Source organism: Neomonachus schauinslandi, chromosome 5 (assembly GCF_002201575.2).
Source record: "Neomonachus schauinslandi chromosome 5, ASM220157v2, whole genome shotgun sequence".
In the NCBI taxonomy this organism is placed as follows: Eukaryota; Metazoa; Chordata; class Mammalia; order Carnivora; family Phocidae; genus Neomonachus; species Neomonachus schauinslandi.
Window position 1 is genome coordinate 5,566,862 of NC_058407.1, and position 24,766 is coordinate 5,591,627.

The 24,766-nt window shown below is 50.9% G+C and overlaps 1 protein-coding gene across 1 annotated transcript in view; it reads right to left on the reverse strand.

Moving 5' to 3' along the window:
• Window positions 1-1,349: 1,349 nt before the first annotated feature.
• Window positions 1,350-24,766, reverse strand: part of SAMM50 (SAMM50 sorting and assembly machinery component) — a 35,233-nt gene continuing 11,816 nt past the window's right edge. Inside the window, exons 5-15 of the mRNA XM_021687794.1 lie at window positions 24,066-24,172; window positions 23,266-23,396; window positions 22,946-23,033; window positions 20,365-20,493; window positions 19,790-19,861; window positions 18,983-19,069; window positions 16,350-16,420; window positions 13,739-13,806; window positions 9,317-9,463; window positions 8,455-8,596; window positions 1,350-1,531 (exon numbers count right to left, since the gene is read on the reverse strand). Of these exons, the coding sequence (XP_021543469.1) occupies window positions 1,486-1,531; window positions 8,455-8,596; window positions 9,317-9,463; window positions 13,739-13,806; window positions 16,350-16,420; window positions 18,983-19,069; window positions 19,790-19,861; window positions 20,365-20,493; window positions 22,946-23,033; window positions 23,266-23,396; window positions 24,066-24,172 (1,088 nt within the window). The 3' untranslated portion in view covers window positions 1,350-1,485. The remainder of the gene's footprint in view (window positions 1,532-8,454; window positions 8,597-9,316; window positions 9,464-13,738; window positions 13,807-16,349; window positions 16,421-18,982; window positions 19,070-19,789; window positions 19,862-20,364; window positions 20,494-22,945; window positions 23,034-23,265; window positions 23,397-24,065; window positions 24,173-24,766) is intronic.

The following is a 24,766-nucleotide window of genomic DNA, read 5'->3' on the forward strand; positions in this document are numbered from 1 at the left end:
CTCCCAAACCCAAGCTCACTTGGCCTAAACAAGAGGACTGCAAGTGACAGGAACTCAGGCCCAGCTGGGAGAGGGAAAAATTCAGTAGTAAAATGCTACTGGGCACCATCTGCAGCCCTGGACATTCCTACAGGAAGAATTCGAAGGAGGTTTATTTTTATTTTTATTTTTTTTAAAGATTTTACTTATTCATTCGAGACACAGAGATACAGAGAGAGAGAGAGAGAGCACGAGCAGGGGGAGAGGCAGAGGGAGAAGCAGGCTCCCTGCTGAGCCAGGAGCCAGACGTGGGGCTCGATCCAGGACCCTGGGATCATGACCCGAGCCGAGGGCAGATGCTTAACCATCTGAGCCACCCAGGCACTCCTCGAAGGAGGTTTAACTTACAAAAAAAATTTTTTTCACGTGACTAATTAAGTATATCCTGAAAATATTACTTTTGAGAGATACGAGGTTATGTGCAGGAGAGTAACAGCCCCCCAAGATGTCTGTGTTCTAATTCCTGGAACCTGTGACCATCACATAACATGACAAGGGGGAATTAAGGTCACAGACAGACCCGAGGTTGCTGATCTTAAAATAGAGTAGCGGGGCTGTCCAGGAGCGCCCAATGTACTCACAAGGGTCTGAGAAAGCACCGGGGAGGCAAGAACCAGAGAGAGAGACGGGCAAATGCTCTGCAGCTGGCTTGGAAAATACAGGATGGGACTGTGAACCACGGAACGCAGGCGCCCCTAGAAGCCGTAAGGCCAGGAAACGGATTCTCCCCTGGAGCCTCCAGAAGGAACACAGTGGTGCTGACACTGATTTCGGTGAGGCCCATCAGGACTTCTGACGTCCAGGCCACAAGATGGTTGTTTTGTTGTTCTAAGCTCTAGGTTTGTGGTAATTTGTTAGAGTAGCTTCAGGCAGCTGGTATACTTGTCTCATTAATGCTATTACCTCTAAAGAACACATTTTTCCTCTCTGCCTCAGTGTCCCCAATGTGCCACATGTTCCTTCCACGCCACCCACGTGCATTTAAAGGGCTCCAACCCCCGGAACTGTGGCTGTGGCACCCACCAGTGGGGTCCCCCTGCGGCATCACCAGAGACCGCGCCCTCCACCAGCGCCCGGGCCTCCCCTGGGGCTCTGCCGAGTACTTCCGGTGCACGGGAACCAGACGCAGAGGCTCCAGGAGCCTGGGAGGAAAAGCAATCAGGGCACCGTGTGATGGGACCTTCCGGCTCGCTGGTCCACATGGAAGAACATGGGGCACCTTTAAATGTCCCGCCCCTTCCACACGGTCCTCTGGAAAAGCCAGCGTCGTACACAGAGCCGGGGGGAAAGCAAATCATATCCACGATGCCTCTGAGTATTTGTCTTTAAAATTTATTGACGTGGTTTCCCACGAGGACTGCACAGAACGGCGCATTTACTCGGCAAGAAGGTGCATGGCCCCGAGTCCCAGGGCTCCTCCTGCAGGCTTTGGAGCACGTGTGTCAGCTACAGGAACCTGATCCCGGCTCCAAACTGGACACCATCACAAGTCCTAAAAAAGTAAAGGGCAGACAGTCAATGCTCACCCCGTCATCACAAGACCATACCCAGCACCTCTCTTCCTGTCTCCAGCACAAGCCATGGGGGGGGAGGGGAACAACTTGGCCACTCTGGGGGGGCGCCCCGCCTCCACCCTCCTCTCCTGCCACAGCTCCGCCCCTGAGCCCTGCGCCTTCCTCCCTTGCTGGCTTAAGAACCTGCCTTGGGAGCATAAAAACACGGTAACAGGGGCGCCTGGGTGGCTCAGTCGTCAAGCGTCTGCCTTCGGCTCAGGTCATGATCCCAGGGTCCTGGGATCGAGCCCCGCGTTGGGCTCCCTGCTCCGCGGGGAGCCTGCTTCTCCCTCTCCCACTCCCCCTACTTGCGTTCCCTCTCTTGCTGTGTTTCTCTGTCAAATAAATAAAATCTTAAAAAAAAAAAAAACCACAGTAACACGTGGGGACACAGATCCCCCTTTACTGCTCCCTCCCCACCTCCTTTGCAGTCACCTAATTCTGTCCTAAGTAGCAAAAATGAAAAGAAGGACCTAGGGGAGAAATGTTATGAACAATAAAACCCCTGCGGGGGAAAAAATAGCTTTGTGTGTATTTCTAAGGCTACCAGGCAAGGCTTTCTGTGCAGAGCAGAGCAGTGACAAGAGAGGTATCCTGGCTGGAAGCAACGGAGGTGGCTGTGGAAGGCACCTGGCAAAGCACAGCACGCAGTGGGGTTGGGGAGGACAGGTAGGCACAGAGAGCAGGGGGGATGGGAGGTAGAGACGGAAGGACAGAGGAGGAGGGAGCAGGGAGGACGGAGGAGGGAGCAGGGAGGACGGAGGAGGGAGCAGGGAGGACGGAGGAGGGAGCAGGGAGGATGGAGGGAGCAGCAAGGAGGGGGCAGGGAGGACAGAGGAGGGAGCAGGGAGGACGGAGGAGGGAGCAGGGAGGATGGAGGAGGGAGGAAGGAGGGGGCAGGGAGGACTGAGGAGGAAGCAGGGAGAATGGAGGAGGGAGCAGGGAGGAGGAAGGAGGCAGAGCAGGGAGGGTGCAGAGGGCGGGAAGACGGAGCAGGAGAAATGAGGAGGATGGAAAGGGAGCAGGGAGGGCGGCAGAACTTGGGCCAGCCCAGGCCCTGGAAGGGCTCCAGGGGCTATGACCACAGCAGCACCCGCAGCCCAACAGGGTCCCCCTGCCACTTCTCAGAACCTGCTCCTGACCCAGGAAAAGGAAGGGTGCAAAGAAGTCACACTGCTTACAGTACTGGTGACAAGCTGACCCTCTACAGGTTTTATTCTGTGGGTTGTCCTCCTCGAGCTGCTGGCAGACCACCGAGCCCATGTTCAGACAAGCAAGTAGGATGAGTGGCAAGGCTCCAGTCCCAGCAGGAGGAGAGCGGGCCCCTCGGCCCGGACACCAGAGCACCTACAGGCTCCTGTCCCCACGAAGGCTTAGGCCACAGGCTGGCCACCCCCAAAATTAGAGTCCCTGGGCCACAGCCAGCACCTGTCCTGCTGACTCCACAGTGGAGGCGGAGGGCAGCCTCCCACGCTGGCCCGTGCAACTCTGCCCACCTGGAGGCTGTGCCCAGGGCCGGACGCTGCTAGACGTGGGACAGAGGGGCTTGGCCCGGGGACCTCAACGCCAGGAGGCCTAAGCCTCACGGAAAAATGGCATCCTGAATCCCAAACAGCAGCTGACAGTGCATTTGCGGAACAGAGCATCTTCGCAAGTTGTGGACAATTTCCAGAAAAAACTGGACAACAAGAATGGCTCCTTCAGGGGGTGCCTGGCAGGCTCAGTCAGCAGAGCACGCGATCTTGATCTTGGGGTTGTGAGTTCAAGCCCCACACTGGGTGTAGAGATTAAAAGTTAAAAAAAAAAAAGAAAGACAGAAAGAATTGCTCCTACATTCAGAGGACAGTTGATGATTTTATTGTCGTAACACCCATGCTCTTGCCCAATCTCAGGGTTTATAGCGATATGAAAACCAGCAGGAAATTGTTCTTTTCCAACCTATGAGTGAGGGAACAAAACCCCTGATCTATTAAGAGATTCGAGGCAGACCACTGTTCCCATCGCTAGGACCCCCTGCAGGACTGCGGTGCTCACTGGCCAATGGCATTAGCAGGAGTGCCCTAGCCAGAAGGGACGGTGGCAGGCCCTTGGGGACCGACGGTAAAGCACGCCAATGTCCTTAGAAAGGCAAAGACCTACAACCAAAGCCAGGGCTGCATTTGTACAAGTTCTGTTCGAATCGAAATGATCTGCTTCTTCCCTTTCCACCATCGGGTCCATAACGGGTCCACGCCTGCACTCACTCCTGAGAACAAGGCCTGAAAATAAGCCACGGGACAAAATGTCAGTCAGGCCCTGGCTTCTGTGATTCAGGAACAAGCGGGCATTCCGACAAAGGCTCACTGGCTCAAACCCTGAGTAGACGAACCGCACCACGTGCACAGGATGCGGTTCAGAGACCGCAGGATCACAGGGAGGAGAAGGCGCCCACTACTATACAACAGCGTCTCACAGGGACACGAGGCCCATGCCACTGAGGCAGCGTCACCAAAACATCTATCCTTCTGTCGTGCGGCCACCCCAGAATCAGCTCGTCCGGGTCTCCCTGGGATCCCCCCCAGCAGGCCTGGCTGTGTGCACCCTAGAGGCCCCTGCCAGCACTCCACTGCTTCCCACTCAGCACCATGAGGGCCACCATGGGGGTTTCGATGAGGGTCACACCGGCACCCTCCCTCTACTAAGCCCTCAGACCCTGAGCACCGTCCCCCCGCAGTCACACGGGGACAGCAGGTGCCGGCCGGGGAACGCGGCCATGGATAAGGCAGACAAGGACCAGAACTCAAAGACCTTGGCGTGTGCCCGAAGTGAAAAGGCCGGAGAGGAGAGTGGCCGGGACCGAGTGCCTCCCCGAACCTCCCTTCTCCTACAGAATGACAGTCCATGTGCCCCTGGCATTCTGGGCTTGGGCACCTGGGCTCGGCTGCCCTGTGGCCTGGAGTGCCCTGGAGTGCCCTCTCCTGCAAGACCCCAGCCCTCCAAGTCAGGAAGCTCCAGCCCAGAAGCCACCTCCCCCAGGAAGCCCTCGCACGCCCTCCCGAGATGAGCCTCTTTCTCATCTCCCCCTTCCTAGAGATGAGCGGCTCTCAGGAGCCCGCCTCCTTCATCCCTGCGTGTCCAGGGGCCGCCCTTAGTGAGCCCGGAGCGACAGAACACTGTTAGGTCTCAGACAACAGTGCCTGCCGTAAATCACCTCCAGTACGAAATTTAGCCAACATTTCAAAGCTACTTCTGTTTGTGTAAAGGTCTGAAATCCTAACTAGAGAGCGTTTGCTTTAAGAGTGGGGGGACGTCTACAGCTGATTCACACACACATAATCCTCTGTCCTGCTACTGCCTAATTTCAGAAATGAAGATCAAATTCTCACAGCATCACCCAAACTTCACAGAATTCCCAGTTTGATGATGAAGCTTCAAACAAAGCCGCACACAGAGTAAAAGCAAGTTTCACATTCGAGGGTAACCAGGCTGGCCCTGCGCAGGGGACGCTGGGCACAAAAAGCACGTGCTGTAAGCAGCACGACCAGGGGTCACCGAGCAGAGCCGCTGCCTGACTGGAGGAGCAGAGGAGCTTCCTTATGTTCTGGTCTTTAAATATCGTGTGCACAGCATGCTTCCTCCTTCTAGAAGAAACCACATTTGAAATTCATCTCGAAACAGATTTTTCCAATTTAGAGAGAGGCAAAGCTGAAAGGTGAACGGAAGCAAGCATTCTCTGCAAAGATTCTATGAATAGGGGAAAAGACGCGGGGCTCCCAAGCGGGTGAGGGATCCTCGGAGCACAGCGACATCCAGTGGCCTCAAGCAACACTGCAACCATGGTGAGGACAGCCGGAGGGCTGAGCTGAAGGACAGGAGGCCCACAGCCCCAGGGACTTGCCCCAAGTCACGTGTGGGGAGGGGACACAGGGCAGGGCTGGCCCCGGGGGGCTGCGCTCTCGAACCAGCTGAGGGGGAGGGCAGTAGTTCTCGGTGGGTGACAGTCACTCGGTGACACAGACAATACAGCTAAAAAGCCACATTCACTTCCGATTTTCTTTGTAATAAAAAATATTTAGAATGTATTTACTTACATAATTTGCACTAATATTAACAGAGTTAATCCAAACTGATCGATCATCATGGCAAGAACCTATACAATCTCTGAGATCGGAAGGTGCGTATACAATTCAAGTTTGAATAAGACCTTCCAAGAAGATGAGCGAGGAGGAGATGATTTTTATCTTTCTGCAGTTAATACTCGAGGTGCAGAGACAGCAGCGTGGGGAGGAAAGGAGCACCGCGTCTCACGTCTGGGCCCTCAGAAGAGCGAGGAGCTGGTGTCGATGCTCTGTGCTTACGTGGTTTTGGTGCAGAGGGAAAGGCGCCAGCGTTGGCCTCAGGCAGGCCTGGTCCTGCTGCTGAGCTGACCTCAGACCCTGCCGAGGCTGCTGTCCTTGTCTGTGAAAGGGGTAACAGCCTCCCCTGCACAGAGCTGCTGGGAGGCTTCCATAATCACATCAAGCGCTTAGCCGGGCGTCTCACACAAGGTAAGCATTCAATAAATGCCAATGATCGCCTTCCCTCCACAAAACGTTATAACTGTTCTCAGAAGAGACACAGAGTTGGTCTCCCTCAGAGCGTGATTGGTCCACAAGCATCAGCCTCACCAAGGGAGGGCGTCAGGAATGCGGTGTCCCAGGGCCACCCCACACCCGGGAGTGTCTGCCTTTACCAGAGTCCCCAGGGGAGTCAGAGGCACATGACAACTTGAGAAGCGCAGGCTCAGGGGGCTTCAGCACCCACATCTGACTTCATCCTGGTGTTGGTGTGGGCTCGGCACCTGCCCCTCCGGTGCTCCCAATTAGCACCTGGGCGTTAAGCCAGGGAGACCCACATTCTCACCTGCGGTGGGAACACGGCTTTGCAGAACGCAGCCTGCAGGACTACGCTCACGGACCCGAGACTGTAAACGTGTGGGGATCTGCTAAAAAGTTACCTAATGCGCAAACCTCACTCTAGGAGAAAAATGCCCGTTTTCACATTTCATTATCTCTGAAACCAGCAAACGAAATCCCATCTGTAGCGCGTCTCAAACACAGCCAGGTGCAGCCGATGCATAAGCGGAGGGAAAATGTCTCCAAAGGGAACACGCTTTGCTTCCTATGTGAGGAGGGCCACAGTAAGTCCTCCAGGAGCAACAACGTGAGCAGGAACCGACCTTTACTGACAGAACGCTGAGCACTGTTCCCAGTGCTTCACGGGCATGAATTCATTCAGGCATGGTCACAGGCACCCATTCTCCATGCAAGAAAACTGAGACCCAGAGCGGTCAGGTCACTGGCCCTGGGTCACACAGCCACAGAGTGGCTGAGCTGGGATCCAAGCCTGGATAGCCGGGCTCCCGCGCAGCCAGCCTGCACAACCAAACCCTTTCCAGCGCTGGCTGTGTGCGGAGAACAGGCACGGGGTGGGCGTGAGGTACCAGCCGAGGAGGGGCTGGCCGCAGGGCTGTGGACATCCCTGGGTGCCAGGGCAGCCCCGCAGCCAGAACCAGCCTCCCAGGTAGAGACTGAGGGGCAGAGGCTAGTGAATGGATAACCGTAAGGGATCTGGACAACCGATCCCGAGCTGCAGCGAAGAACTGGTGCTTTCTTAAAAGCCTGCTAAGGCGGCTACCCTGTAAAGAGCACCACCACCTACCACACTGAAGTAGAAGACGGTGGGAGGAAAACCAGTGCAGTTTTTCCTTAAACGAGGACAAACTCCAACATCACGCTGGAGACTTGGGCTATGACTCAGACAGCACCAGCATCGGTGGCCACGTAAGTGTAGACGGAATGCCAAAAAGAAAAAAATAAGAGCCCGGAGTCCTGAATGCATTAGCGTGGAAATAACGAGAGAGAATACAGACGCTGCGATGGGCAGAATGCTGGTGTCCCCCCAGAATTCATATGTTAGAGCCCTCACCGTGAGATGGTATTGGGGAGTGAGGCCTTTGGGGGCTCATTAGGTTTAGATGAGATGACGTTATGAAGGTGGGGTCCCCACGGTGGGGTTGGTGTCCTTATAAGAAGAGACAGCAGAGAGCTAGCTTGCTTCTCTCTTTGCCACGTGAAGACACAGAAAGAAGGGTTCCGCCCACAAGCCAGGAAGAGAGCCCTCACCAGGAACAGAACCGGCCAGGACCCTGATCCTAGACTTCGAGCCTCCAGGACCGTGAGACACAAATGTCTGTAGTTTAGACCCCCAGTCTGTGGTATTTTGTTAGAGCAGCCCCACCTAATACAGACCAAGACCCTACTTCTGGATTTCTCAAAATGTATGCAATGGATACCATATAAACCAAGAAATGGAATTTCTATAGCTGTAAATGACCTCATGCCATATCCATCCACATAATATTTAGCAAATCTTGCTCAGTAAGAGGACTGGTGGAGAAAGGCCAAGATGGCGGGTTCCTCTGCTCCCAAGAGAAGGCTCCGGAGAACGAGTCCTCTGTGGCCAGGAGCAAAGCCTTGTCTCCTCCAACTCAAGTTCCTGGTCTGCAAAGTCACCCACCAGAAATACCTCATTCCATTTTTAACAAGCAAGATCAATAATGCCTCCTCAATTCCTCCAGCCAGACCCGTGAAGGGGCCCCCATTACTTGGCAACGGTGAATGCAAACAGAATGAGGTGGGGAAACACGTCACATTTTTCCTCCAAACTGGATGGAGAAAAACCCAATGAAGGAAAATTTATTTTCATTCTTTTGCTAACTATTGAATTTCTCCTCAAATCTTGACTCTTAAAAGCCACTGACAAAAATGATTAACCATGTCCACAATGAAACAAAATTGCTGGACGATGCAACATAACTGGGGGAAGAACCCCTAGCACCTACCTGTCCCCCTTCTGCACGCCCATGGGAACACAGTAATTCAGTTCCAGCCGGGCGATGTTGCCAAGCCTAAGGACGATGCCGGCACCATAAGACCAGCGGATGCACTCGGCCAGCTTCCGGATATGAGCCTTGGGGCCCTCCCCTGCAGAGAGAGAAGAGGATGTGACCAACAGTGTGGAGCCCCTCACAGAGCTGTCCTCACACAAGCCCTGGTCCTCCTCCTTGCTGGGTGGCCTTCGGTGACATTTATAGCCAGGCCTGGATATTCAAAGAGAACGCATGAAGTGGGATTAGGACCGAAATCAAAGGAGGGCTTGGGAGTAGACTTCCTACTCACTGCACCAGAAGCCATTCTCTGCGCATGGCCCATTCTGTCCCCTCTGCCCAGAAGGGCATTTCCCCCGCACCCGGCGACCCAGGAAGCCCGGCTCTACGCCTCAGGCTGAGGGGCTTGTCTTCTGTGAAGCGCTCCAGACACCTCTTCACGTCCCCCTGGCTGGATGCATCTGCCATGAGTTTCCTCTGGCCCCGAGCCCCCTTGCAGGAGAGGCAAACCCAACTCAGCTCGGGGGTCATAATGACCAGCAGAGAGCAGCTGCCCCAGAAATGTTTGCTGAGTGAACGAATAAGTAGATCTTCAGAAGACAGCATTCAATGACGCTTTTTCATGTGTGTTTCATTCAACAACTTTACTCTGAGCACCGCTATCAGGCGCTTGAGGAATTTTTTTAAAGTGAGGCCCAGTCGCTAAACGTTAAGACTCTATAATCTAACCAAAAGGCAGCTACAGGGGTGCCGTGCTTTAAACACAAGGGCAACCGCGCCCTGACGGTCTCGAGGCCCTGACGGTCCCGGGCCTTACCGTAGTTGAGGTTGCAGAGGTTCCCCGCGTTGAGGAAGAAGTGTGTTCTGAAGAGCTCCCCAAAGCCACCCTGGCCTGGCCGGAAAGGCAGTGGGGTGTACACGTGCAGACCGCCGGCCCAGTACGCCTCTCCACCCAGGTAGTCGCCTAGTCAGGGGACAGGGGCAGAAGAAGACAGAGACGCACGCATTCGGAATCACATGGAAGTCTCTACAGGCGAGACACGGGCCACGTGCAGAACACCCAGCACTCAGGCTCTGTGAGTGGTGGCCCGTCTAACTCCCGGTGTTGGCCTCACTTTGAAGTCTTTCTTTTTCGCCTGGCTTATCTTGTAAGCTTTAACTGGGGGAAAAAAATGCTAGTGTAGTTTAGAAAAGAATGAAATCAGAAATTTATCAAACTGTACAATGGCTGGAATAAAACAACTGAACTCATGGGCGTCGCCTTGTCCACGACTGCAGATGACCAGATCGCGGCTGCCTGCCAAGTCAGACGGCTTCCTCGGCAACAACTTCGAGGCCACGAGACAGGAGACAGAATGCAGAATGGGCCTTTGCCGTTTCTGGAAGGGCTGCGCATGCTATTAATCAAAAGACACACGGCGTCTACTGCCCGCCGGGGAAGGAAGCGGCATCCCAGCTCGACGTGTCCAGGGAAGAGACTCGGTTTTGAAAGTTCATGGCCACTTAGGGTTTATCTGTTTTTGCCCAAGGTTATTTTTTGCCAAAATTCAAGACTATCTGCTGAGAGTACATAAATGCATTATTTCTAAAAAATGCTCCTATCCATTCCATTTTAACTACAAATAGCTATAACATTAAAGCAACATGAAAACGAATAAAAATAGCCCTGAACGTTTATACTTTGTTGCAAAATACCATTTATAAAGTGTCTTAGTATTCCTTAATACAAAATGATGGATCATAACAAAAGTGAGTTGTCTCCAAGATTAACCTCAAGGAATAACCTGCTTGTCCACCTCAAGACCAGCCATCTCATCAATCTCTGCTTTAGTAGCAAAGTTCTAGAGGGAACAGAAATGGACAAGTAACAGGAGGTCAGCTGTGTTTGCTTTTCATTTCCCAGTAATTACACACCTCTTAAATAACCTTATTAAATAAAATAATTATTTTACTCTGGTCACAAAAGTAATACATTCATTGTAGAAAATCTGATAAGTAAAGGGAAGTAGAAAAAAAGGAAAATATCCTTTAATTTTTCCTATTCAGAGATAATCAGCTAACATCCTGGTGCCTTTCATCCAGTGAACTGTGATGAATAATTGAGAAAAAAACAACTGAGTCATCGCATACATATATACATAGATATATACCTCAGCCCTGCTTTAAAAAAGCTGGCTTAATAGTTTAATATGTCTTAAGCACTTTCATCTAATACTTTCTATTGTTTGGAAATGTGATTTAAGTTTTTTTTAAAGATTTTATTCATTTATTTGTCAGAGAGAGAGAGCACAAGCAGGGGGAGCTGCAGGCAGAGGCAGAAGCAGACTCCCCACTGAGCAAGGAGCCTGACGTGGGGCTCGATCCCAGGACCCCAGGATCATGACCTGAGCCGAAGGCCGACGCTTCACCGACTGAGCCACCCAGGCGCCCCTGGAAATGTGATTTAGATGCCTGAATGATCAAATGGGTACCACACTTACCTAATCCTGTCTACTGTCATGCTGGTGTCTAATTTCTTGTGATGGACATTAGTCTGTCATGAGTCTCCTTAAACACACAAATATTTAAAACCTTGTCTTGCGGTATAATCTACGTACAGAAAAGTATACACACGTCCTAAGTACACTGCTCAGTATATTTCCCTACAGGGAACACACACCTGTATGACAAGCACCCAGACTGAGACTCTGGCATGTGCAGCCCCCCAAAGACTCTGCTCTCCTTGCTAACCACGCCCCTGCTGGCCAACAGCACAAATCGTTCTAGCCTGTCTCAAAACGTTACATGGACAGAGCCACACGTGACACCTCCTCTGGGTCTGGCCTTGCTGTTGCTGGTCCTGCACGTTTCTGAGGCTCGTTCATGCCATATTCAGCCAGCGGCTCTAACTCGCTCACCCTGCTCTACAGAACAGTCCACAGTGTGAAGATATCACTACTTATTTGCCCATTCTATGTTGATGGGCATTTGGGTTTCTAGGTTTCATTTTGGAGCTATTATTATTAGTGCTCAATATTTTAGGCTCCTGATATACACTGTTAAATTGCTTTCACTAAAAGTGATGCAATTTACATTCCTGCCCATAGTATCTTACTGATGGCCTATCTAATAGGGTACTAACTGGAACATCATTGTGTTTTAATTTTCAAGCACATGATAGACTCCTAAACTTCCATACAGTCACTATATAACACTTCCTTACAAAAAAGAATAAATAAATAAAACTATCCCTAATATGTTACTTCTCTTTAAAAAAATGACATACTAATAAAGTACTCTGAAAACAAGTGACAAGAAATATGTATTATGTAAAAAATTTATGCACAGGGTAGTCATTATCTAGAGTAATAAAAAATGGAGACAACAGAGATGTTAAAAGAACAAAAAATCAGGATAGAATATTTTATAATGGAATGGTGTGGAAACATTTAAATAATGTTTTTGAAGATTTTAGGAACATGTGGAAATGCCTTGGATAGAATGTCAAGTGTCAGAGAGTGATCCAGGAAACAGGAATGATTGAAACTGGCTTTCCAGAGAGCAACATAAAGCTTCAAAATGTTCAAAATCCTTTGATCTAGGGATTCTACATCTAGAATGTTACACTATAAAGTAAAATTTAGAGATGAGCACAGAGACTCAATAGGTTATTCACAGATATACTGTTTTCTAATCATAAGAAAAAAGAAAGCCTAGATGTCTGACACTTGGCATGTGGTTTAAAGAGATGCCACTTCGGCAACAAGATGAAATATGCAGCCATGGAAAACGACAGTGTTTCCCTCTCCGATCCACCACCGGCAGGGATGCACAACGGTATGGCCAGTTTGGAAGACGGCCTGGCACTCCCCTACAAAGATTATACAACTTTATCATACGATCCAGCAACTGCTCTAATTGCTGATTCCCCAAATGAGTTGAAACTTTATGTCCAAACAAAAACCTGCACGTGAATGTTTATATCGGCTTTACTCATGACTGCCAAAAATTGGATGTCCGCAACCGAGACGTCCTTCCCTAGGAGGTGTATGGATAAGCAGACAGCAGCGCCAGTCACATGATGGAATATCGTTCAGCAATATAGAAACATGAGCCATCGTGCTGACACGTAAGGAGGAACCTTACACCTGTGTTGCTCAGAGGCCAGGCTGAAAGGGGCACATGCTGTAGGGTTCCGACTGTGTGATACTCTGGAAAGGGCAGGACCAGGGAGAGAGGACGCGGCGCGGGGTTGTCAGGCAGAGCTTGGGGGAGGGAGGGAGGCAGAGCGCAGGGAGTCTGGAGGGCGCTGGAACGGTAGGTCCGGGCCACATGCATATGCCAGACCCCACGGCACCGCAGAGCACAGAGGGAGCCCGAGCATGAACTGTGGGATACAGTTTGTAATAACGCCCCAATACCGGCTCACAACTGCAATCTGCGCCTCGCTAACGCCGATTGAAGACAACACTAGGGCAGTGTCCACGGAAACTCGGGTGCTCTCGGCCCAACTTTTCTGTACACCTAAAACTGCTCTCACAACCAATCTACTAATTTAGCCAAGTTATAGTAGGTCAAGAAGATGAAATAAACTGTCGTTAAAAATGATCAAGCACTCATTCCTAGAAAAATCTTCTTCGCTTGCGTTCCTGAGGGCAGTGGGAGAAGCAGGTTAGGACACAGTAGGTAAACATACCAAATGCGAGCACGGAGGCGTGCTTGCTTAAACAACAAACGCTCCCACATATTGTCGCTGGGCAGTGAGATCACAGGTCGGTGCCGAGCATTTTTTGCTTAGATACATTTTCTCATTTTTCTACAGTTCCCTCAACAGGTATCTATCTGTCCGCACCTGCTGTGTGATAAATGCTGTGTTGGGTGCTAATTCTGGGGCGGTGAAATACGAACACCTATTATTGTGGTAATTGAAACAAGCATAGTTACCCTTGAACAGGACGCTGTGAACCAGGCAAGCCCACTTACACACCAATTTTCCATCAGTACGGTTCTGTAAACGTGTTTTCTCCTTATGATTTTTTTAAGAACACATTCTTTTCTCCAGCTCACCTCATCGTAAGAATACAGTAGGATACATACAACCTACAAAATCAGTATTAAACTGTTTATGTTACTGATGAGGCTTCTGGTAGGTGCCCCTAACCTCCTCCCCACTCCACTGTTCAAGGGTCTAGTGTACATGCTTTCACAAATGAGATGTGACCCTAATCTTGTCTTGGCGGTCTTACAGGGAAAGCCTCACCTTCACTCTGCGGCCCAACGCTGTGCATGCTGAACCCACGCACACTGGTTGGTCCTCCGAGGTAAAACCTACAACAGAATGGCAGATGTCAGAAGAAAACCACCAGGTGGAAACCTACAAAGTACAGTGAAAGTGCAGAAAACATACAAGTGAGGCTCACGTTCGGTACTGGATTGTCGCCGACATTGTCCCACGGCAAAACTTTTAAGGATCGGGAGGATGCACTGGAGTACGGTGACTTTCATAAAAATCTAAACCAAAATCTAAACACTTCAAACTTCTGGGGATGTAAGTGAGATAAAAGGCACAACTAAAGACCCTTCTTTAGAAAAGACGGACATGGGGACTGTCCATTATAAAGGAATTATCTGCTGTCTGTAAGAATTCATTATGTAACAGCTCTGTTGCAAAACGGCCTCCTATGTGTTCACATGCAATGTTAAGTTAAAAAAAAGGCAAGATAAAAATTATGTAACAGTATGATCCCAATTTTACAAAAAGAGGAAAATAATACTAGAAAAAAACAAACCAAAATAGAATTATTGTTATTCTGAGTTTTTTTAATATTTTCTACAGTGATTGTATAATTAGAAAAAAATTATTACAATTAAAAAAATGAATTCCTCTCGTATTCCTGATGGACTGGGTTACCACACTCTCTAGAATGCTCTCTGAACAAAATTAAAGGCGTGAATTAAAAATTACTTAGAAACCCCATCCACTTGCTGTGAAACCTAACACCTTATCAGAAGCCGACTCTAGGCCATGCTGAGAACAGGATAATGAAGTAAAATGACGAGGGGAGTGGAGGGGCCGCACAAGGCCAGCAGCTGCCCCCCGCTCCCCACCCCTGCCGACCCAGGAAGCCACATTTGGCTGCGGGGAGCAGTCCACACGCCTGGAACAGTGCAGAGGGAACAGGGCGCGGTCTCTCCCATTTTCCTACCACATAAAGCCTCGATGAATATATTCATTTGAACTTGAGTTTAGAAGTCTATAAATGTGTTTTTAACATTTGGGATTTCTAAGCAACGCCTTTCTGAATGCCCCATTAACATTATGGAAACAAACAGCAAGCTCCATTTACTTTTTTTAAAAAATGATAAATCACACATATTCTTTGGAGATAATTAAAATGATCCAGGAAGCACAAAAAGCAAGAAGTCCTCTCCACCCCCCCACCCCTCCCCCGCATCCTGATCCCCAGAGCTGATGCTATCCCTGGGTTGGTGGCTGGCCTTCTAGACCCCTGGTGCTATCCATGCAAACAGAGATGTGCACACGGGAGCTTCTGCCCTGATTCGAGAGCAGTCTGCTCAATGTGAGCGCATGACAATTTTAACTTGTAGACATCTACTTCGTTCTTTTTCATCATTACAGTCTCTTTAGAATGCCTGTATTTGAATTTAATAATTTCTATACTGGCAGTTTTCAAATTTTTGCTATTCTCAACAATGCTACAATGGACATCCTTGTACATAAATCTCTGTACATTTATAAATGTATTTCTGCAAATTAAATTCAGAGAGATGAAAGTGATAGGTCCTAGAGATTACAAATTAAAAATTTTTACACTTCCAAACTGTCTCCCATCAACTAGGCTAAACTAGTTTAAACTAAAACATTTTAACTAATGCAAGGTTAAAAAAAAAGTTTCTTGCCCTCAAGAACAATTATTAGTATTTCAAAGCCAACAAGCACGATTTCATACTCTGCTGATAGGAGTATAAATTGCTGTAAGTTTTCTAAAAAGCAGTCTCCAGCAACATTCTTGATAAGCTTTAAAAAATGTTCATATTCTTTTGAGACAGTACTTCCACATTTAGGAATCTCTCCTCAGAAAATAAAATGAACAAAACTTTACAGAGTTACATTTACAGGGTTACTCAGATGCAAATAATGAAAAATTAAAATGCAGCTTTTGAACCATTTCTCATGACTTGGTGAATGGGTTTACTCTGTATTTTTTTAAAACATTTTAGGGGAGAACACAGGGGCACCTGGCTGGCTCAGGGGGTGGAGCATGTGACTCTTGATCTAAGGTTTGTGGGTTCAAGCCCCATACTGGATGTAGAGATTACTTTAAAAATAAAATCTTTAAAACAGAATTTTAAAAAATTAAAAAATCAAAAGCAGAGAGAACATAAAAGTGTATGCAAATTACAGTATATCAACAACTTAATACAGACGTGTATATAAATTTACGTGTATATACACGCACAAAAGCACACATCCACAAGTAACAGACTCAAAGGAAATAGTCCCAAATGTTAACTCTGCTTATCATTGAGCAGGACTTTTTTTTTTTACTTCCTTAAATGTTTCTCTGTATTTCTGCGATGCGAATGAACTGTATTCTTTCATGCTCAAAAGGGAATGTTAAGATTTTTCATATTACGAAGTTAATTCCCTCCCCCTCAAAAAAGCAAAACATATTAGTATGAAGTATATTGGATTTTTTGAAGTTACCTGTAACATAAAAACTAAAGTAAAATTTGAAATATTGGCTCTCCTAAACAGTTAAGCTTCTCTAAAATAACTTATAAGGAACCAACCAAAAAGAGCCAAAGGAAAGCATCTGCAAGTCACTCACTCACTCGTTATTCCTTACCTGTCCGCAATACTTGATGGTTTATCGCCAATGGGCACCAGCATCCCACCCCAGAGAGACGCTGAGAAAACCTGTGGAAACACAAGCAGGGAGCCATGATCTTTGGCGCTCCTTCCCCGCAATGAGCGTCCGCGCTGGCCGCCGTACTGCGCAGAGCTCTGGGTCGGGGCGCGGGGCTACAGACTGGGGACGTTGGACTGTGCAGCTGAGGCGCTACAGTTGATGGGGTTTTGCGGACACTTTTATGAAGACACAGCAAACACGAGCACACACCAAGCCCAACGCCCAAGCAAGGCAGGGCTCTCTTGGCTTCCGTTCCAACACAGGGCAGCCCCCCGCTTCCACGCGGGGTGAGGCTGAGCCTGGGGGGAGACACACACTGTCCGGCCACGGGGCAGCAGCGCCTTCACTTCGGCCCCCGACCCTAGCAGACCTGGAGAGTGGCCAGCAGTCCTTTCTACTTCCCCACAGGCACCCCCACTTGCCTTGATGGTGATGCCACACAGGGCCTCCCTCCAGACAGAAACTAATTTCAACAAGGGGCCCAAAGCCCTCTACCATCTGGTCCTACCTCTGTCCTCCCTGTGCTGTCCCTCCTCCTCACCCTGTCTGGTCATGGCAGCCCCCCGGCCCGTCCGGGAACATGCTGTAGCTCCTGCCCAGAGAGCCTACAGCTGGCTCCCTGGCTTGGTTCTGGGCTGCGCTGCCTCACCCAGACGCTTTCCCGGACTATCTTCAATGGACCGCACCCCCTTTGGGCCACTTTCTCTTTACTCCGTTTTATAATTCTTCATAACACTTGCCACCTGCTAAACTGTACACACACGTGCTTGCTTGTGGGTCTCCCTTCACTGGAACGTGAGGGGGTGGGAACAGTGTTTTACGTGGTGAGGTACTCTTAACGCCCAGGCAGTGCTGGGCAGCCGACAGAGATGTGGAGGGTGGATGGGGAGGTGAGTGTGTGCATGATGAGCGGTACCCAGAGAAAGGCATAGGAACTGAACGCACAGTGCAGGAACCCCGATTGTGGTCTGGAGACCAGAGGAGTTCTACAGGAGATACGCCAAAGTCTTAAAAAGGCAGGGAACGAGGGGCCGGTGAACAGCTGAAAGAAGGGACCTACAGCCAGCAGAGGACAAAGTACAAGTGCCTGGAAGTAAGAGAGCCTGGTCCTTTCGGGAAACGAGGAGGAGCTGAGCAGAACCAAAGCACAGGAAGCGGGGAGAGAGACGAGCCCGAAGACTAAGTGTGACACCAACAGTGCCGACCTCACGCGGGACAGCGGTACTGTTAAGACTTGCATCTCACAAAGAGCAGCACGTCTGCGGCGTGGAGGAGGAGAAGGGGGAGCGACACTCATCAGAAAGGGACATCACAACCAAGGTGCGAAAGCGCAGCATGGGATCTGGGTGACACTGAGCAGGCAGAAGAGGCAGGGCTGGGTGCTCAGTGGCCTTCAGGGTGAGGACTCCTCCAAGCAGTTAGGGAGGTCAAGGGCAGCTGGGTCAACAGCTGTGCAAGCCAGTGGAACTGGGAGCCCGGGTGCGGGGTATAGATTCAGGAGGGAAGTAACGGTTGGTTTCAGACACGCTGAATTTGAAGTGTCCCTGAGGAACAGAGTGGAAACACCCGGCAGCATGTGACTCTGGCACCAAGAAGGAGAGCTGCGCCAAGCACACGGGCGGGACGAGATCCTCTGGGGAGAGTGGCAGCGTAGGACACCTCCACGAGAATCTAGGGGGGACACTCACAAGGTGGGAGTGCACCAAGCCTCGAAAGGACCCCGCAAAGAGGAAGTGGACACGTGGAAGGAGGACACAGTCATGATGGAGTCCAGGAGGACAGCGTCGAGTGCAGTGGCGAGGGCCGGGGAGGGGACCGGGAGGAGCTCGCCGACTGGACAACGCAGGGGCCTCCGGACCAGCAGCGGCGGGGGAAAGGCAGGAACCACATGCAAGAAGCAACGACGCCAGGCCTGACTGGGGGCAGTGGTAAGTGACTGTAGAAGTAGACATGCGTACCATCTCATTAAAGCTCACTCCTCGCCCCGAGTTTGGTGGTGGCGAAGGGCAGAGGCGGTGGGTGTGTTGCAGGTGGGCACAGAGAGCTGTCCCCAGTCTCCCCAGCCCTGGGAGGACTGGAGAATGAGCCGAGGGGCTCCTCTGCCTCGGTCAGAATCAGGTCACCTACTCCTCATTCCTGAGCAAATCAGGAGAAACCAAACCAAACCGGATTAAAGATTTAAAAAGAAATTCCTGGAAGCGCCCAGAGCCCTGCAGACTCAGCAAAATAAGGTGAAGCCTTGGAATTTCTTTAGAAGGGGCCTCAGAGGGAAAGGAAGCGCATTCCTCTGCCCCCCAGACACATTTCCATGATGGCCCCGAGCTGACAAATGGGGAAGGGGCTCTCCTGGGGTCCCACATAAAATGACTGACAGGTTCCTCTTGAAGAGAGAAACGATCACTTCTCCCCAGAGTATCCTCAATTCCAGCTAAATTGAAAAGATCGAGTACTTCAGTTTCAAGCACTAACGTTCTGGGCTTCCCCTCTGGATGATGCTTTTACTATCCAGGAATTGAGTTTCCAAAAACAAGGGATAAAAATACAGGTGAACAGTCTGGCTGGATACTCACTGAATCGAGTAAAAGTTGTTTATTCAACTGAAGCTCGAAATCTTCTTTTATGAAGCTCACGTCCCCTCCAGTGTAGCCGGCCAGCTCCTGTTGGCAAAGGATCGCATGTCAAATAGAGCAAACAGACTCACTACACCAGCTCCAAAACCATGTCACTCCAAGTACTATTTACTTTTGTTGTTCTGTATTTTTAAAAAGGCAGATCGCTTCTGTCTGTCCCCTAGAAGCTCCATTCTAGCTCTTATTCTCTCCTGTACGTGGGGAGAAACACTGGCCACGGGAACATTCTGCTGCATGATATGGCTTGTTTGGCCTACTCGGTGTTTGAAAAAAAGAATTAGCCAATCTTGCACAATTGGGCACATTTGATGTAAAAATCTGATTTCTAGTTGGTCCTCTGATCCTGAAGATCAGGCAGACAGCGCAACAGTGTGCCCCCCTGTTGGCATCCACCCTGGGGACCCTCAGGGGTAGGAGTTACCCTCCCTGCCTTGAGGTGGTCTCTTACTGGTGACCAAGGGATTAGCTCAGCCAAGCCTCAACTTTCCTCCCTGCCTAGTGAGTGACCCCATCCCAGAGGCCAGAACTTTATCTCCCCTCCGCTCTGTGGGGGCAGAACACTGCACTACACAGAGCAGTTCCAGAGCTGGGACCCTCACATGGGACCGACACCCCTGAAAGCCATTCTAGAACAATCTCCATAATTAAAGGAAAGCATTCAATGTAGAAAATGTGCCTACTGGGTGGGACTCTCTCCCCTCCCAGGTCACCGAGCCAGCAGGTCGCACGCAGGTAAAGGAATACTACCTGGTTAACTTTCAGCAGAGCACCTCTTCTGGGCAAGATGGAGGAGTTCCGTGAGTCGATGACCATTGCATGCTGAAAGAAACGTGCATCTCAGTATTTCACTTCAAGCCATCGTGTCAAGTAAGAAGGCGTACTTCCTGAGCGCTGTGTGCCCAGGCCGCGTGCTGTGCCCAGCCCCTTGCCCTATCACATCACTTCACCTTCAGAAAAGCCCTCTGGGAAGGCAGTTCCTGGTCCCTAATTCACAGGTGAGGGAACCGAGAGGGTGGAGCAGACAATTCATGGTCACCAGCTGGGAGATGCCGACCTGTCGCTCGGCCCATCCTCTCAAGGAGCTTGACCCTGACCTAAGTGAACTCGGCCAGCTTTCAAGCACATCCCACAGTCGGCTCCCAGGTACACCTTCCCATCTCCGCTGACGATGCTTCAACAGAGTAATTCGGGGCGAGTGCCCAGAAACTCACAAAGCCGCCAGCAGCCACCCAACCCGTGACCCTTTCCGGTCTGTCCCATTGCTGGTGAAGGCTATTCTCCCAATGCATCTAAATACGTAGTCAAACGAGGAAAGCCCTTACCGAAAGAGATGATTTCAGCGAGTGCCCACTTTCCTTCCGGACAGCAAAGGACGCCGTCCTCGAGAGGCAGCCCAGCTCCCGCCACACGCCCTCCCACTTGATGGTGTGGTTGGTTTTCCATATGGGAAACTGCAAGGACACGGGGGTGGGGGTGGGAGTGTCCACAATAAGCCTTTCTGTGCTGTACCCACGGGGAGTCGTCCCCCATCAGGCCTCAGAACGAGGCACAGAAATCTTGTTCCAATTAAACACCTAAGATACGTGTTTTGTTTTGTTTTGTTTTGTTGTTGTTGTTGTTTTTACGGTGTGTGGGAGGGAGGAAAAGAAGGGAAGGCAGGGAAGGGAGGGAGGGAGGGAGAAGGGGAGAGAGCTGTGATCCTGCTCAAAGCAGCAGGACTGTGCTCCGAGCAAGGAGACAGGTGACCCGTGAGAAAGCCACACTCAGCGCCCAGCTTGGTAACCCACAGGCTGCTTTCCGGGCTCTATGACCTGACGCTCACCCCGCCTGGCCCAGTCCCCGGTCCAAAGCCAGTATGAGTGACGGTGGAGACCCACATCAGGCCCCGGGGAAGAGGGAGGAGACGAAGGTGCTCACGAGTGAAGAGCATCCTTCCTGCAGCCAGAGGCCTAAGCCACGTGACCCCCGGGCAAGCAGCACCTGCCTCTTGCCCCGACCCTCTGGCCCCAAAGTCAGGCCCGCCCATCTCAGGTCCCCATCACAGAGAGACACCCAGGTTGCTCTGGAACAGTGAACACTATCTAGTGGCCTCAGGCAGTGTGACGATGATGTGACTCCTACAAGTAAGCCAGGTCACTTCACATTCCCGGCGCGGTCTTTCGCTGGGCATTCCCCGTAGCCCTCAGGCCTGGCTCCCAGGGTGAGAACTCGGGGCCACCCGCCTCAACTCTGGTTCTCATCGAGCATCCACAAGGCACGGTATCAAGCAGCCAGGATCCAGGGCAGCCTTGCCCACCTGCCATTTCCGCACGTAGGGCCACATGAGACTCAGCTACTCCCCCAAATGCCTGAGGAAGGTGCACGGCTGGCCTAAATCATTCCTTCCTTCCTCATAAGGCAGCCCCTAACAAGAGAAACACAACTGCCCAGAGGAAACACATCTATGTCTCTGTGTTCACAGTGAGGAGGATGAGGCAGGGGCCAGATGGTGCCCTTTTCCTCCAGGAGCTCATCTTTCAAGCCCAGGGCCACCAGCTCCCAGTCCTCTGTCCCTCCCATTCCCCTGGCCCCTCTGCATGCACCTCCCCAAAGGCCTCGTCCAACAGAGATGGCCTTCACCCCTGCTATGCCTTGAGGCTAAACCAGCTATCTCTAAGCCTCCTAAGAACCTGCTCTTTAAAAGAGGCTTAGAGGGGCACCTGGGTGGCTCAGTCGTTGAGCGTCTGCCTTCGGCTCGGGTCATGATCCCAGGGTCCTGGGATCGAGCCCCGCATCGGGCTCCCTGCTCAGCCCGAGGCCTGCTTCTCCTTCTCCCACTCCCCCTGCTTGTATTCCCTCTCTCGCTGTGTCTCTCTCTGTCAAATAAAGAAATAAAATCTTTTAAAAAATAAAAAATAAAATAAATAAAAAAGGCTTAGAAAAAAGTGATAAAAGGGGCACACGGGAGAGAGATGGGGAGGAACCCGCACACCAGGGCTCACCGCCGGTGGCCTCTGGAGAGCTGCTGCCGGACAGGGGCTGGGAGGGCAGCGCCAGCTGGGCGCCCCCCCACCCCGCCCAGGACAGAAAGGCGTCCCAGGGCTACTCCCAGGAGACGCGGAGAGGGGGCCACATGAAGAACTGAACATGGAACTGCAAGCGCTCACGTCGCATCCCGAGCCAGGGGCCGCTGGCCCCACTCCGTGCTGGGGGCTGGTGCCCCTGGTCTGCCCGCGAGGCTGAGGAATGCAAGCGGCCAGTGTCTCCAGTGCCTCAAGGCACCGACCGCAGGGTTCCAGCACGGATCCCGGACCAGAGCTGCCAGGGCGCGGATGGAGAGAACGTGCCGGCCGTCCTCCCCGAGACGCTGGTTCAGTGGGCAGGCGGGGCCCAGGAACTTGCATTTCTAACCAGCTCCCAGGTGAGGCCACGCTGCTGGCCTACAGACCGCGCTCACGTTGGGTGTCCACTCTTCCCTCATGAACCGAGCCCGGAACAGGAGGGGAGCCCGCACGGTGTAGAAAGGGAGAGAGGGCAGGGGTCATCGTAAAGCCAAAAGGTGGTCAAATGGTAGGAATTCCATCTTCTGCATTACGTCAGATCCTGCTAGAAGTACATAAGTGCCCACCAACGAGGAAAGCTTTCAGTAACCCGCAGTGACCTTGCTGGCTGCCAGAAGCTATGGACCTCAGCACACACGAGGAAGGACAAACACACGGCATCGCAGGAAGGCGCCAGCCAGGAAGCACTCCACAGCAGGGCGAAGGGCAGAGGGTGACCCCGGCCACGAGGCCCGCACTCCAAGCTCCAGACTGCAGACAGGCCTGCCCGCCCTGGCCCGCCCCCTCTTGCTGACTCTAGCGATCAGCGAAATAGGCCTTGTTCTCACTCAAGTGCACAGAGGAGGGACGAAAGGCTACTCACGCTGTACTCGGCAGACACTCCTCTGTCTGTCTCCCGAAGTGAGCTCCAAGGGAACTGGCCAGTAACTTTATATAAGTTTACAGAGAAGCTAGGAGACAATGGGACAGAGCTTTAGATGCTCAGTGATGATAACTCGTACACATTTAAATCAATAGATCTAAAAATACACTTTCGGGGCTCAGTGCCACGAGGAAAGCTGCAGCGCCTTGTGACACACCACACAAGAGCGAGCTGCTTCAGCCAAGTGTCTGTTCACAACCAACGCATCTACTTTAACTTATAATCAGACCACTGTACTCAATCGTCTGTTGGCTTCCTACTTTCTCTCGAAGTTTCCGGGCCGTGGTTTGAAGAAGGACAGGCCATACGAAGTCTCTTTGGTTCCATAGGAAAACTGAAAAGTCACCTTTTCTGCACGGCCTAGAAGATTAGGGAGTTTGAGGCCAAGCACCTAGGAGGAAGAGAAAATCAGCGGTGGTTTACACGGAAGGAAGGGTAACTGTTAAGAAAGACTCTGCTGGCAAAGGGAGCCTCATAAACCCAGGACAAAACCGCGGTCTACAGATCTGGCTTTTCCTCTTTAAAAATGTACCTTTGCTGAGTGGATATGCCGCCCCCCACCCCCACCCCTCTTCTGTCTGATGGTGAGGGGCAGGCTCACTTGCTGACTGCAAAGCCAGGGAAATCAACTGTACAGATTGGGAACTCAGGGGAATTTGAACAAGAAACTTAATACAAACATTCTCCAAATCACTCCTAATTAACCACTGATGTTACCTACTGTTTTCAAACAATCTGAAACATACTACAGTCGGGATGGGGTGAAACAGGGGAAGGGGCTGAGGAGGGTACTTGTCGTGATGAGCACTGGGTGATGTGTGCAAGTGGTGAATCGCTCTCCTGCACACTTGAAACTCAGCTAACACTGTGTGTTTGCTGGAATTTAAATTAAACGAAAAAGTAAAACATACTATAATCAGGTCTAGGAACATCAGTGAGACACCATCAGCTAGCCTAGAGATGAAGGTGTGTGAGAGTCTTGAAACCACCATCAGTTTTGAGAACAGTCACATTTAAAGGCTCATTATTGAAAGTTCTGCTAGTAGGAAGTATATCATACCATACTGCCTTCGTTGTTCCCAACCATGGTGTTGTAACTGCCCGTTAATCTCCTTAATTCAGTTACTTCAAAGGTAACGTCTAACCCATTTGGAAGCGCATCATCACCTACGTACACAAAAAATATTGAACAGTGAGACAGCTCGAACCTGCGGTTTTATTTTAGGTCCCACTGCTAAAAAAGACAAAAAGCCATTTGAAGGTTCATTTCATTTGACAAACACACTGTCTATTTTAAAGTTCAAGAACAGTCCACCACAAAATCACAATATACCTTTGCACCTAAGAACCTGCATCTAGTTCCTGTGGTAGAAGATATCAAACAAGTCAGATGCTACAAGGAGGGAACTGCGAGCAGCGATATTTGCTTAAGTGCATGCTATCTGCTAAGGGCATTTCTTCTCCTCCTAGGGAGTCCTTGAGGATACTCGAGGCAGCAATTCAACTGCCATTAAAACAGAATTCTTGTGACAAGAGGGACTCTAGTAACCCCAAAAGAGAAGCAACAAACTCAATGCAAGTTCAGAGGTGACGGTCCCTGTCTTTCCGCGAGCCAGGGAGGGGTGCGGTGGCTGTGGGATGATGAGGGCCCGAGTCGGCGGCAGCTGCCCTGGCACCCACCACAGGCCCCAGGGTGCTGGGGGGCAGGGCTGAGCTCTGCAAAGGACTGGGGGTCTCTCATAGAAAGGCAGGGCTGACCCC